We start from the raw sequence: 16,391 nt of genomic DNA on the forward strand, positions 1-16,391 counted from the left end.
CAAAAACTCATGTCAACCTTTTTCATTGTCGACCATAGCTGTGCCAGTGTTTTGCATGTGCCATTTAATCCTGGGGTTGCCGTGAATCGCGCGTGGGGGTGGGGATGGAGGGAGGAGGTGAGGGGTGTCCGCGAATCACGGGAGGAGGGGTCATGGGTGGATGCCGTGAATTGCGGGAGGGGGGGGGGTGTGGGTGCCGCGAATTGTGGGAGGGGGGGGGGGCACGGGGGGTTGCAGTGAATCGCGGGAGGGTGGGTCGCGGGGGCGGGGGGTTGCCGCAATGACAGGAGGGGGGGTCAGGGGTGGGGAATCGTGGTAGGGGGGGTCGTGGGGGGCACCGTGAACCGCGGGAGGGGGGCCCGGGGGGTTGGCGCGAATTGTGGGAGGGGGGGTCGCGGGGTGCCGCGAATCGCAGGAGGGGGGTGTGTCACGGGGTGGGGCCACGAATCGCGGGAGTCACCGGGGGTGCTGCGAATTGCGGGGGGTGTGCTGCAAATCGCGGGAGGGGGGTCGCCGCGAATCGCCACAAGAAAAAATCAACACAGAAAGGTCAACACATGTAAATGTTGACATAAGTGTGGCACTTCATTGGTGTCCATTTCGACACATGAGAATGAATATGAAAACATTGAAAAAGTGAAAAATAAATCTTGTCAACCTTTTTCATTGTCGACCATAGCCATGTCAGTGTTTTGCATGTGCCATTTAATCGTGGGGATGCCGTGAATGGGGGGGGGGGGGGGGAGGGAGGGAGGTGCATACCTCCCAACATGACCCTCACCAGGAGGGACACATTGCTGTTTCTGGACTTTCTTCTTAATTTATGGATTACCATCACCTGTGCTTAAACACCTTTCTTATCAATTACCCTGTTTAAAACAGGTGATGACAATCATAAATTAAGATGGAAGTCCACAACCCAGCGTTACAGCTCCAGACACACTTTGAGTGACAGATGTAGCCAAATATATAAGATATATATATATATATATATATATATAATTTTTCACTATAATATTTAGATACATCTTTTAAAATATTGCGTTAAGAAAATAAAAAAAATGTGCATTTAAAAATAAATAAATCATCAGTTAATTAAATTAAGATAAAAAATTGTATCCAAGTATAGGAGCTGATGCTGAGTTGAATATACCTCTGTTTGCATGATATTTATATATTGCAATAGCAATAAGAGCAAATGCATTTTGATTGTAGCAATGTACAACATGTATTTTAGCATAGCCCATTGTTACAGGGGGTTAGCATAGTGTTGGAATATAAAACTCATGCGTTTTATTTTTCCTAGATATTGCTGGCACTGAAGAAATAAAAGAACCTAATATATAGTCAGTAGCAATTCCTACACTATATTCTCAAAAAAAAAAAATAACGTTATTAGATAGTGTGAGTAACTTCTCATTAACCACTTACAGCCGGATGTAGAGTTAAACATAAATCTTCTGTAATTGTTCCCGCTATGAGTACATGGAACAAAATGAGTAAATTTGCTTCTCCCTGGCTGGGCTACTTTGATCCCCATCATCATCATGATGAAGCACTTGCAAAAACTTAATAATAATAATAATAATATTTATATAGCACTTTTCTCCCAATAGGACTCAAAGTGCTTAGTAAACTTAGTAAATGTCTGACACAGGAGTGATTACAATTCGGCACAAGACTGTAGTCCTTGGGTCAGAGGCTAGCTAGTTGACATGGTGCCCGAAGCAAGGGTTTGTTTCACCCCCTCTTCATTTTTCCTTTTTTTTAGTAATGCCCCTTACACATAATGCAACACACCCCATTATGCCACACAATGTACATAATGCCCCTTACACATTTTGTCTCACACCATAGTGCCCATTACATATTATGCCAAACACCATCAAGTTTATTTCACTTTATGCCACACAGTAATGCTTGTTTCACTTTATGCCACACAGACATGCTGATTTTAATTTATGCCACACACCATAATGGCAATTACCTATTATGCCAAGCACCATAATGCTGATTAGACATGATGTGACACACCGTAATGCCTTTTACATATTTTGTCACGCACTGTAAACGCCACACACCATAGTGCCTATCACATATTATGCCACACACTGTAATGCCTATTACACATTGTCACACACCATAATGTCCATTACATATTATGCCACATACCATAATTCTTATTTTCCTTTATGACACACACTGTAATGCCTATTACATAGTATACGACACAGTATAATGCCCCTTACAAATTATGCTCCACATATAGCTTCTAATTGCCAGGGGTTTCATGGCAAAAAATACAGCTTTTTGCATCTTCTCCTGGTGGCGTCAGCATTCCTGGCACTTCCGGGTAACTCTCTACGTGCAGTGGTATATCTATAAATTTTGCGCCTCCCATGGCATTTTAGTGCCACTTACACATAATGCCCCTTGTAGTGCCACTTACACACATAATGCTCCCATTAGTGCCTCTTACACATATAATGCTCCCTGTAGTGCTGCATACACACAATGTCCACACTAGTGACAATTAAACACATAAAGTCCCCTCTAGTGCTGCTTATAGACATAGGGCCCAGGATTCCGACTGTCGGGACAGTCTGACAGTTGAAATTCCGGGCCATTTTTGGTCAGCTCGTCTGCAACTCGACAAGTGGAATTCAATGTTCTGTCAAGTGTTGAAAAGTGACCATGTTGGCAAGAACTGCCATGGATTATTGAGAAACGGCCATGATTTCGACAATCAATGGCCATTCCCAACAAAACAGATCCCATTTGTTTTAAAGTCGGATCCGGTTTTGTCGAAATCCGACTTCAATGCTGACATAGCAGCATTGAATAGGCGGCAGATGCTATTTCCCCAGTCAGAAATAGCGGGCAAAATTGAATATCGCCCATAATGCCACCATTAGTGCCGGTTACCCACATCATAGCCCTACTAGTGCCGCTTACACATGTAATACCCCCAGTAGTGCCACTTACACATATAATGCAACCTATAGTGCCGCTTACACATATAATGCCTCATGAGTGCCGTTTAAATATAATGCCCCTATCAGGACTTACCGTCCTGGGCCAGACAGGCCTCCACTCCTGCCTCTTCCACTGGTCTTTACTAAGGGGAGGAGTGACACTTTCTTTGATGGCCCTTTCAAATATGGTGCTGGCTCTTCTCTCAATCAGAGTCCTGCAGCCAATCCCTAACAGTTTTTATAGAATTTGAAGACAAATGAGAGGAGGTGGGATTTCCTCCATTAATCAGTAAGTAGAATATTTTACACTATATTATCACATGCCTGGTGCTAGGATGTTTGGCTAACCCCTACAAATTTTAAATGAGCTCCCTCCCTGCTACACAGAGTAAAGGGGTGTGGTCACACTATAGTAGACCCAATTTAAATTATGCCACACAATAACATTCTCCCAGCTTCCTGTATCCATCGGTCAATCCCGGTTTCCTGAATAGCTGGTCTGAATTCTCCCAGTTTCCTGCAATCATTCGTTAATCTCTGTGTCCTGAAAAGCTGGCCTGCATTCATCGGTCAATCCTGGTGTCCTGTATAGCTGGCCTGCCTTCTCCCAGCTTCCTGCATTTATCGGTCAATCCCGGTGTACTGAATCGTTGGCCATCATTCTCCCAGCTCTCCATTCATCAAGCACAAGGAAATCCCACAGCGTTTGATTAGCTGGCCTACATTCTGCCAAGCCTCTGCTATAATTAAGTGCAAGGTAATTAAACACAATTATGCACACCACCCACTACTGCTGGAACACACAGCGCACCCGCACTGCCCCCCTGACAATTCTACCTCTCATAGTGGCAGCAGTCCGTACAGCAGTAGCCAGGTCTTCCAGCCTAGGGGCACAGCATGTCAGTGGCTGGGTCTTCCATCTCAGCGGTGACAGGCTGCAGCACAGGGGTGCTGAGGTGACTCCCTCTGCTAAGCGCTGTCCTCTTCCACGGCGGGACCTTCTGCACTCGGCTAGTGGTGGGCCAATCTGCCGCTGGACTATGCTGCCTGTGCTGCTCTGCCCACATCGTGGCTTAACCTATGCACAACCCACATTTAATGTGGCAGTGCTGGGGATTGCAGGGGATTGGGTGGGCTTTGTGGGGATCGGCTGCTCCACCAGTTCTGCCCCTGGGGAATGCATATAAATTCATATGCATTACCAGCTATGTCTTGGCAGTGCGACCTTCCATTACCCCCAGGAATTAAATGTTTACTCCATTTGGGGTAACTTACGCTCATTCTCTGACCACTGATATATAGGAATCATCAGAACTTACTATTTATGAAAACTATTTAGTGTTGCTTACCTTGTCAAGCCCATTGGTATAAATTCTTCTACCGGTTTACGCACAGCCCTGGTTTACAAAGCCAAAAAGCGAATGGGTGTCATAGCAGGATGCTATAGGAAGCCATCCACTCAGCTGTTAATACCAGCAGATGACGGTGTAGGTCAGCAATGATGCGGGAGCGTGCATCAGCGCTCATCGCCGGGGCATATACTGCACACTTTGTGGTTTTGGACTGAAAGCCGCTCAAAAACCAAAATTAAGCTGCTTTCAGCCACGCCAAAGCGTGGCGAAATGCATCCTCCGACCTTTTCATACCTCCACTATCTACGTCGGCGTGGAGTTGATTTTATGTAGTGTGGTGAGCATAGCGAGCCACACGGAATACATGTAAAGTAATCCACGTACCCTCGCGGGGCTCGCCTCGCTGCTCTCGCCACACTATATAAAATCATCTCCACGCTGATGTGGATAGTGGGGGTATGAAAAGGTCGGAGGATGCATTCCGCTGCGCTCACCATGCTTCGGGGTGACGTGGAGAGTGGTGCTGTTTTAGGTGTTTTACCATATGAACTACTGAGATCTCGTCTCATCTAATCTGCGATGCGATTTCACTCAGGGTGCAGTGAATAAATGAACTAAATTAACTACTGAGATCGCATCGCACACATCGCAAGGCACAAAAAGCCATGCGATGCGATTTCACTACGCAGAATAGCCCACTAAGCAAATAGCTTAGTGGGCGCCCTGCTAGGAAACAAGTACCTACTACAGATATGTGGACAACTTTAGACATCTCTAAAACCTCCTTACACCAGTTATTAGTAAATGTACCTTTTGTTTGTTAATGCTCACAGATAAGATAAAACTCAAAATGTGGATGGACAGTCTAAACATACAAATAAACTAAACTGTTCTATTTGAACCATGATCAGCTGCATTTTATTGAACAAAGGGCATCTTAAATAGCAAGTTATAATCAGACACACAGGCTGAAAGTTCTGTATTATTCTGTGGTAAACTTTCTTTATAAAATGGATCTTGGTGTAATACATACATAATGTAAGGGAAGTGTGATGGCCTCATCACCCAGCCTTGTCACACGGACTCAGCCATGGAGAATCAGTTGGTGAAAATGGCCATAAAAATCTGTCTACGGTTTGTAATCCTACAAATCTACTTGAACAGCTGCCGAGATTCCTGCTGACACAAAAGCAGCAGCAGAACCGTCCTGGATGCATCAGGCAGGCTAGAGCGATTTTACAACCATGCAAGTGCCCGAAACAATTACTGCGCTGGTAGCTTGAAAGGTGACTGGAGTGACCGTTCAGAGAATGTAGCTGTGCTGATGCCTCCTTTCTGCCTCACAAACTCCAGCTTAGATCCACGTTTTACTGCAATTACTAGTGATGGTTATTCCCATTGGTTTAAAGTCAGTGCTGCCTCAATACAGTGTGAAGTGATTTCAGGTGAAGTCAGCATACACACAGCGCACAGTGCAGGTTCAGCAGCCTGGGATACGCTTCAAGGCACAGTATCATAAAAGTATTACTAGAATGTATATTTAAGTTCTTAAATATAGGGCACTGTCCCTCCTATCTATCTTACAGCAATAATGTGTCTCCTGTGTTTTATGAGCTGGCAGTACTGATGGTGCAGGTTTCCCCACAGTATGTCTATACTGGACCTTCTATGTCTCTATTTGGGATACAAAAAGTGCAAAAAGGGTCTATTTTTTCCATTTACAGAATAGCAGGCCCCAATGTTTGCTCTGTTAGTGATATAACTAGAGCAAGTGTGGTACAAAATGTCAACTTCAAGTTGGCATTTGACATATACACTGTGGACATGGTCATAATGTCTGATTTGTGCTCATCGACGTAACATTTTTTTAACCGTTGGAACCCTAACTTAACCCTAAGTTATTTGAGTTGATTTTATATAGTGTGGCAAGCGCAGCGAGCCACCAAGCCCGAAGTGCGGCGAGCCCCGCAAGGGGACGCGTAATACGTGTGAATTAATGCGCGTCCCCTCGCCACACTATGTAAAATCAACTCCACGCCGACGTGGATAGTGGGGGTATGAAAAGGTCGGAGGACGCGTACCGCCGCCCCACGATTCGGGTTGGCGTTGATCGTGGCATGGCGTTAACAATGGGGGGGCATTTGACATAGTAATTACCCATCAGGGTGGGTATATAATTAAAAATGGGTCTGTGGGGGCACTTAACATTGTAATCAGCCATGAGGGTGGCTGTACAATTAAAAACCGGGTCGATTTGGTCGCATGCGTTGCGATTTGGTTGCATGCGATGCGATCGACCCGATTTCATACAATTAAAATGGTTGTAGGTAAGTAGGCAAGTATGCTGTGCACTAGCCCTCTAGCAGATACGGATTTAGACCTATGGGGCCCTATGCAAGATACCAGTTTGGGAGCCTCTGACAATCGTTAGCAATATGGACTAACGTGTAACCTGCATTAGACTAAAACTGGAAACCTGTACTTCAGATGGCTCTGAGAAACTTTGAACATGCATGACAAACATCTTACTGATGGCCAAGAGTGGACAGGAAGCTATCGGGGGTAAATAGTCTCTCACTGCCCAAATTTCATATTATATTAATGTTTAAAACATTATTTTTTTTATTGACGCATTACATTATTGTCACAACGCCCTTAAAGAAAAGTAATTTGCCATCAGAGCTTAACGTAATTAAAATAAAACGGGTTATTAATTCAAATGGAACCAAGCGTCCCTAAGCTAAATAGTGAGTTCCCAACCATGTAGAAAATAGAAGCTATATGTATTCCAGGTGCAAGCATGATGCTCCGGAAACAGACCAGGCTGGTGGATAACCACAAGAGCACATGTAGCCTTGAAGGAGGGTCCGGAATGAGCCAATACCCCCATGACTATTGCTGATACCCGCCCATCTCCCGATACCCCTGATTGGGTGTTTGGTTCTGAAGCGTTCTTTTTGTACTTATTTAGCTTATCAGTTAGCAGACAAATAAAAGTAATTTATGAAAAATAAATATGTAGTTGAAGCCTGATGGAGTGATGTAATTGGGAACATACATGTGTTTCTTTCCCCTATAATATTTTTTTGAGTTACACTGGGTAAATTAATGAAACAACATTAGTCTAGGACTACTTTTTTATATTCCTAGCACTACTTTTCTGGGTGATGGACGGAAGTTTAATAATCAGATTCAGGCCATTTGTCACACAGCCGATTGTCAGCCTGAGAGGTCCTGTGAAAAGAAATGACATCAGGCATCTTGCAATGTTTTGACAAAAAAAAATGCATCTTTGTTGCAGTGTGAGTCCACTAGGATGCTCCAGGAGACTGTGCTCAATTAATAAGATCTACAGCTAAAGCTAGGTATACACTAGCTGATTTATATATGTATTGCTGAACCATCAGTTAGTGTGTTCCACTGATATGTATGAAAAGCATCATTCACGGACATATCGCTTCTAAAGGTGTCTAAAGATTTTTTGACGCATCGTGCTGTGTACGGGGTACCTGCTGATATACCCGCACCAGAACCAGCAGTGATTAACAGCTAAATAGGCCTGTCCAGTTGTGATGTCAGTCCCGACAGGTCGGGCATTGTGTATGTGGAACACGCTCCACGATCATTCTGTAGATGTATCTGCAGATCATTTGATCTGCTGATATATCTAATAGGGGGATATTCAATCCCGGGTCATGACTGTCGGGACGTCCCGACAGCTGTGACACTGTCCCGTGATCAGATTGCTCGACTGATAATTGGCAGGCGGGATTCAATGTCCTGCCTGCCGAGCGCCAAAAAGGGGGTGTGGGCGCGAGAAACCGCCGTGGATAGTCGAGATCCGGCCGTGAGCTCAACAATCCACGGCCGTTCTCGGCAAAACAAGCCCGGCTGCTTTTAAAGTCAGTCTCGTTTTGTCGAGATGCCTCTTCAATGCTGTTGGGAAAGAGAGCATTGAATAGGCACCTGCTGCTATTTCCCCCGTCGGAAATAGTGGCGGGGGACTGAATACCCCCCACAGTGTGAACCAGTCTTATGCTGGCCATACACTAGACCAACTATCATCCAACTAGTCGGATGAATAGAATCAAAATCTGTTGCGGGATGGGAGCAAATGTAATTTGTAATCCAGTAATTTGCTCCAGACAAAACAGACACAGACAAAAACTGACATACAGAAAAGGTACTGTATATTAATCTGTTTGATTTAAACAATTGTCTCAAAGTTTTTTTTGTCCGTTTTCCTGGGTTTTTGAGAAAATTGCTGATTGTCATTTGCTCCCATCTAGTACCAGATTTTCAGTCGAACCAATCAACTATTTGAATGGTTGGAATAAAGTTGGACTATTGCAGTGGCTCCCAAGCATTTTTCTCTACCGTACCCCTTGATTAGGCTTTTCATGTAGGAGTACCCTCTCCCCTCAATTTGAAATTTCCACAGTACTTTACAAGTGACTGTTCTTTTAGTATAAATAAATGCAAAGTAAGCCAAGTCAATTAATTGGAGTTTAGTTCAAAATGGCACCCTGAAAAAGAACAGTCGCTTTGAAGGACGATAGCAGTTTTAGCGGATGTTTTGAGGATCTCCCACAGCAACGTTGGCACTCAAAGGGTTAATACCACAAATATCAAACACTAGGGTTCGAAAACTTTTTCGAATCACAGCACCCCAGAGTATCAGAATTTGTTTCAAGGCACCCCTAGACCAAGAGTCTCTCATTGAGAAAGTCAGAAAAAAAACATTACGTTAAGGAAATTGTGTTTATCTCTCATCCTAAGGGTCAATGATGTGGTAACGTACAGGATTCACTTCTGTTTGTCCACAATTTGACTATTACATTGGCCATAAATAACTTGAATTGGTCATGGACCACCAAACCAGGGCACCCCTGCAAGTCCTCCCAAGGCACCCCAGTGAGCCATTGCACACAGTTTAGGAAACCCTGATCTAAAAATGAAGGGAGCCTATAGGTACATGCTTAATTTAATTAATCACAGCTGCATACCCCATTTTTTGTTGCACACAATTTTTATTGTATTTTTTCATGCAAAGTTCTATTGCGCTATGTTTACAGACTCACACACAAATATACAAGTGTTGCATGTCAAAGTAGTCCGATTTCACCCGATTCCAAGAGATCAGGCCGAGAAATCAGCCCCAATCGGATGTGTTTGACATTTCTTTGGGTCCGATGCGTGGTCCCGAGCACATCAGAGCGGAGGTTGGACAGACCTCTGACTCCTCCCAATGCTAGGTAACGGGGTCGTGTTGAAGGATGGACCTCCGACTTGAACCCCTTCGCGGCAGTGGGGAATAGGGACGGGTGCAATTCATCACACGGCGGTGGGGAACAGGACCACATGCGATGTATTACATGTGAGTCTGCCACCCGGCAAAGTCTCAGGCAGCTCAAGGGGGATCGGATGGCATGTAGACATTTCAGTAGTGTATTGCCACCTAAACTGTGGTGGTAAAAGTACAACTGCTATTTTGAGCATTTCCCACCTGACCAAATCTGATTTTCACAATGTTAGGGCGGGATGTATTAATATACATCGCCGCCCTTCGCCATGATGCCAGCGCATATGTACTAACATATGCGACTGGCATCACAGTGCGATGATGGAGGCCCCCCGCGATACCTGTACTGTGGTCTGCGGGGGTGTCTCCGTCACCTCCCAGCTGCCTGCTTCTTCCCTGCAGCTGGGACAGCTCAGTGTTGCTGTCCCCGGCGCCTCTTCCCCCCCTTGCAGCCGGAAGGACATCCGGCTGCGTTGCTAGGGGGAGGAAGGGCTTACCTTCCGGGGTCCAGGAGGACCTGTAAGAAGGTAAGCCCAAGGGAGGGGGAGAGGGGGGCGGCGAGTTTGCGGTGGAGGCAAAAAGAAGCCCGTAGGCTTCTATAGGGTATCGCCACCCAAAGGTGGCGATACCCTTTTATGCGGTAATGGTGCGGCCGTGTATTAATACATAGGAAAATGCGGTAAAACGGGGGTTTTACTGCATTTCCCCCTTAGTACATCTCGCCCTTAGATATGATAGTTTGCAGTTTATGTAGTTACCAGGGACTGGCAGCTGCATCTGTAATTTGTGTTTTACCTCTGTGTACCAGTTTATTGTATGGAACATGCACTAATCAAACGTCGCAATGACCATTACCTAAAATAGAAAGGGAAACACTTTCTTTAAATTATAACTTATTTATTGTCATAGTTCAGTGAAAGTAAATTAAACATTGGGAAATAGAATGCGCAAACCCTCCCCCCACAACACAATGGTAATAAACATGGAAGTAAAAAAAAAAAAAAAAAAAAAAGGTTATTCTTCATCTTCTGGTTGATTCCTCTGCATCTTTTCTCTATAATATTGAACGGTTTCCTAGAAAATACAGAACAGAGAAGTTAGCGGCAGAAAGGAAGTAACAAATACTATGTACCATGAATTAAATGATGGGAGTCAAAAACAATATTGTTTTGGCCTATAAACATCTCTCCTTATAACTTACGCTTAATGCATAAGACAAATATGCAGCATCAAATAAACATGTATGTTTGTGTGCGCGTGTCAACAGTGAGCTGTCTGTGATTATACAGATAACTCAGCTTGCTCATTGGGTAGCTGTAATGTTCGGTTGTGGACATTTCAGAGGAATAGAAAAACCCAACATTGATACATTTACTTCACACCTCGATGGTGGAGCAAAATCCCACCGGGAAGTACAAGGCGGTTGCGCGCCAGCTAGTGATTCAGGGTTTGGCTTCGGATTTAAATACTTACCAGGATCCATCAGGATACTGACTGCCGGGATTTGGGGTGTGAGGCAAATCTAGCAATGGCGCAGTGATGGCGGCACTTGCTTAATCAATATCCCTGACATAACCACAACACATGTAGTATTGTAGGAAATGATGTTACACCATTAAATTATGCTGATCGCACAGGCCAGAGATCTCCATAAAGGTGCAAAATGTGACTATATAAAATGTACATTATATGCAGTCATACTGTAGATTACCTATTTACATTTTTTTTTGCAGTAGAACAACTTTCTATAAGATCTAAGTAGCATGTTCTATGGCTCAGTAGCGTGTTGCTCCTAGACAACATTCCTCCGATCTGAAAAAAGACCAGGCCAGCAGAATTGGCCATTGTCTGCTGTTCTCTCCACACTCCTGCAACTTTGACAGGCAGTGTGCAGTCCCTGCATAACACACAGCCTGCAGGAATGAGAGAGAAGAGAAGGATGAGGGTGCCTGCCAGATAAACAAACTGATGGAACCTAGCTAAACGGCCTTTAGGCACCGGGTAGTACAATTTGTACTGCACCCAAAACGTACTATTTGTACTGCACCTCAATCACATGATCTATAATAAAGCCGATTTGAAATATTGGTTTGCTTTTGGGGTTACAATGGTGACATCTGAAGCACATTTTGCAGAAACTAATGTGAATCCTGGATGAAGTTTCTGAGCTGTGACTCTTTTCGGATCTAGTGGAGGACAACCAGTTTCAGGATTATCACTATAATGTGTGCAATAGCTTTGGACAAATAATTTCAAAAGTGTATCCAATATCTGAGCCGGACAAGATCCTGGCTGTGATTCTGGCCAAGCTGCCTTCAGTAGAAAGGTGAATCAGACATCACCAGAGGTACACAGCGGTGTCTGCTGACCACAGCCAACTACTAGTACCAAATTGTACAAACAAATATATGGGCTTGAACCGAATGTATTTTATTCACTTGTTTAGTTGAAATGATCTTTTAACAAAAAAAAATGAGAAACTTGGAGAAAGAGCTCCCAATGTGCATTCTCACTTACATTTATTTAATTATGAACAGTTTCTTATATAGAGCACACATATTCCGCAGCATTTTACAGAGAATATCTGAACACTCACATCAGTCAATAGGTGCCGATTTATCGTTTTGCTGGGGGGTGCTCAAGCCAAAACTATAGGGGAGTGGCTTCATGGGGAAGGGGCGTGGCTACCTACTAGGTACGCTGGTAAAAATGGTAAAATCTTGGTTGCGAGCGCATATAGCAGTGTCGCAGCTACAACTTAGGACAACTTCTGTAGTACACCATGCTGCACACTTTTCAGTTAAAGGGGCAGATTTCATTAATTGCTGGCCCACTCCTGCCAGGCTACTAGTCTGAGACTAGTAGTCTCCTCCGTTTGTTGGGGACTGTCTGGTCTGGAACGGGGTCCAGGACGGGTAAAGCTGCCTGCTGCTGCCGCCTCCTCCTCGCACTGCAGGACAGTGGCCGGGAGCGCTGTGTGTTCACGCGCGGAGGAGAGGAAACCGGGAAGGGGAGGTTGGTGATGGCACCTGGTGTCGTTTGTGACAGTCAGCATAACGCTTGACACGTAAGAGAGTGCGCAGGGCGCGGACTGCACAGCCGAGCGGAAGAACAGTAGATCGCCCTGGCAGGTTAGGTGCCTAATAGGGGGTGCACAGCACTAGTACTACAGCGGCCAGCGGGACTTGGGGGACGTGGCCAGTGGGTGCGCTTGAATTTCTGAGGGTGCTCAAGCCCTTGAGCACCCACAGAATCGGCACCTATGCATCAGTCCCTGTCCCAGTGGAGCTTACAATCTATATTTCCTACCACATGTACACACACATATTCACTCTTGGGTTCATTTTGGTTGGGAACCAAATAACCTACCAGTATATTTTTTGGATTGTGGGAGGAAACCGGAGTACGCACAGTTAGAGCCATGGTGGGAGTACCAGTAAACCATCCATGTTGCCCAAACATTGGTTTGTACTGGGGCTCTCTTTGCAGTAGCACATTTTTACTAACCAACATATGATATTTGAGTGTATACTACATTTACAAATGATGCGTCTCCAATTAAAGGTTACAAAAAAATTGGTACTTATGTAGTAACTGGGCTGCCGATTTTTTGATTGTATGCCTTAAGTTAAGGCATACAATCAGATGCGATGCGATGCGATATCGCATCGGATGCGATGACCCGATTTTTCCATAGGAATCAATGTTAAAATGATTCCTATGGAAAAATGGGTCCTTTTCATACCCCTACTATCCAAGTGGGCATGGAGTTGGATATAAACCTGTGGCGAGCGTAGCGAGCCACCGAGCCCGAAGCGTGGCGAGCGAAGCGAGCCCCGCGAGGGGACGGTATTCGTCCCCTCGCGGGGCTCGCTTCGCTCGCCACGCTTCGGGCTCGGTGGCTCGCTACGCTCGCCACAGGTTTATATCCAACTCCATGCCCACTTGGATAGTAGGGGTATGAAAAGGACCCATTTTTCCCATTGAATTCCATGTTAAAATGGACTCAGTCCATTTTAACATTGATTCCTATGGAAAAATCGGGTCATCGCATCGCATCGCATCGCATCGAATCGCATGGTCGCATGCGATGCGATGCGATCTCCCGATCCGACCCGATTTAGAAATCGGCAGCCCAGTTACTACATAAGTACCAAAAAATTTAACATCCACAAATATTTCCATGTTTTGTTTTCCAGGGTTTTATCAGCACATATCCTACAAAGCAAGATCCTACTCCCATAATATACACCAGGTTTTAGTGCTATAGTTAGCAAAACGACTACTTTACATACTGTAGATAAACCGGTGTCTTATTAATTGTAATATCTATATACACACACAATGGTCACACCTATAGGTACTTACAGTTACATTGCATTGACTGTGCACTACGATACCGCAATAAAAAAAACTTAAAATTGTGTGCATATTTTAAATAACACCTTTTTTATTTATTTTAAGCAATATGAAGACTCCTTCAGATACCATTAAATATACGGATATGTGTACATACCTCCTTGCACATTAAACCGCCCATTTGTCACACCACAGTGTGGTGACTAACAGGCATCGTTTTCCATTAAAATGAGTCTCACTTGCAAATTGGTGCAAATATGACGCACAAGCAGACTGTACGGATTAAAATGCTATTCAGTATTAACATATTCAGTGTGCGACAGTGGCTGGACCTGCATATGCAATGCTACCATTTCCTATGCGGATACAGCCACAGTCACACACAGAATGATATCACTAGAATATAAGCATAAGCTGACTGCATGTCCCATTTGTGAATAAGACGCATTTTAATGAAAAAAAAAAAAAATACAAGAAAAAATGTTCATCGCTATGGAGTCACACGTTACATGTAACGCTATATGTAGTGCACGGAGGATAGACGTATGTAGACCAGGGAGGCACCACCACTAGGCAGCCTTAGGTATTTGCCTAGGGTGCAGGCCACTTGGAGCAGCCTCCCCCCATCAGGTGAGCGGCTCCCTCTCTCTCTCACCAGCCCCCCCCCCCCCCCCAAGCAGCGACTCTGTGGCCATCGCCGAACCACTGCCCACACCCCCCCCACGCCCTGTGGAGCGAGACACCCTGCTCCTTCACTCACCCCACCCCCTCCGGTGGAGCCTTGCACCGGCTCTGATGTAGACACATCTGTAAGGTGAAGTATTATCGTTCTTAGCAAGGTATTGTGTGCGAGTTCATTGAATGTATCATGTGAGAGTAGAGTGCTAATATACACCTGATGCAAGTTAGTAAATGTTTACTGGAGTGAATTCAAATACATCACTGAGAAAGATATAAAACAACTACATAGAATAAAAAACAATGGAAAAAAAAAAAAAAAAAAAAAGGAAGCCCACCCTGTTAGTAATCAAATAAAAATGCAGTTGGTGGAAAATATTTTGCACTTGGAATGATGGTAATATTTTAGTGTTCTAAAACAAGAAATTGTCTCAGAATCCTTAAAAATGTGGGGTTAATATAGTAAAATAATAAGGATAATATAAATCCCTATAAATGTAACTCTGGGATTTTGCGTTTCATCTTGCGGACGCGGATTTTGGTGCTATGTTGTACACGGTCTATTAACAGTTGAAAGCGCCAAGCAACATACAACAAACAGATTTTGTTCTGCTTTAAACCTGCTTAGTTTAAAATGTATACACAAAAAGCAATTAGTGGTCAATACAAATAAATTAAAATCAAGCTACAACACACAAGAGATGGCTTCCTCGGAGGACTGTGGGTAAGGCTCTGCCTTTATAATGACCTGCAGACGTGTGCCTGATCGTATCTTGTGCTTTTAACAATAATTCACAGAAGGTTATCTGCTCCCAAAAGTAAATTAGTCCTGCAGCTCTGTGCTGCCAAAACTTCACATGTACAAGGCCCACTGAGAATTCCTGTACAAGATTAAATTCACGTACAGTTAATTATTATTATTTTTTTTTTTAAGCAGTGTGTGGTGTTCTGTTTTCGTTATGGGCAATATAAAAAAATAAAAAAGGCAAAGAACGTATCAAGGTAGGCAGCATGTTTAAACGCATACTCACCGGTGGCTCGGAGAAAGGGACAGGTTTCCCTGCGTCCTTCAGAAGAATGGCTAGTCGTTTTAAGAACAGATCATCTGCATCAACGTTCTCCACTCTCATTTTCTCGTACAAGGCAAACGCTGCATCCACATTATTGTTTCTTTCTAGAGGAAGGATTCAAATAGATATACGAGTAAAATGTAATTTCCATAAAAGAAAAAGGAAATTAATTTGGACAAAACAACATATCTGCATTAAACGAAACACTCTACACAACTTTGGTTTAAGAGTCTAACTGACCTACAGATGTATTCACATAAATCTAGCCCCGAATACAATATGGAGTCATTCATCTAACGCACTACATTCTGAGAAAGAGTAGAATAAAATACAAAGTGTGAGCCTTCAAGTAATATACAGGGGTGGTGGTGTTGGTGGTGGGGGGTTTGAACTGTTGGACTGATATTTAGATCTCAGGAAGTATTCAATTAATTCCCGTAACGGGTGCAGAAAGCCCAATCCCATGCCCTGTATAAAACATGTTTCTCCATTGATAAGTGCGGTGCGCAATGCAGTTATGGTACAGCCGTCACTCGCGACCAACCCCAAAAAACTCACTTCATGTGGATTTTTGTTTGCACCTCAGGAGGGAGTGAGCAGAAATTTGTGATGAGTGCACCCCAGGGTAGTTCGTACAAGTCAAGTGAATTGTTCT

General features: G+C 44.1%; 1 protein-coding gene across 1 annotated transcript in view; it reads right to left on the reverse strand.

Annotated features, from left to right (window-relative positions):
* Nucleotides 1-10,524: 10,524 nt before the first annotated feature.
* LRPPRC (leucine rich pentatricopeptide repeat containing) overlaps nucleotides 10,525-16,391 on the reverse strand; it is a 181,062-nt gene continuing 175,195 nt past the window's right edge. The window contains 2 exon segments of the mRNA XM_083175710.1: nucleotides 10,525-10,703; nucleotides 15,698-15,840. Of these exon segments, the coding sequence (XP_083031836.1) occupies nucleotides 10,644-10,703; nucleotides 15,698-15,840 (203 nt within the window). The 3' untranslated portion in view covers nucleotides 10,525-10,643.

The sequence above is a fragment of the Crinia signifera genome, chromosome 3 (assembly GCF_055691185.1).
Source record: "Crinia signifera chromosome 3, ASM5569118v1, whole genome shotgun sequence".
Taxonomy (NCBI): Eukaryota; Metazoa; Chordata; class Amphibia; order Anura; family Myobatrachidae; genus Crinia; species Crinia signifera.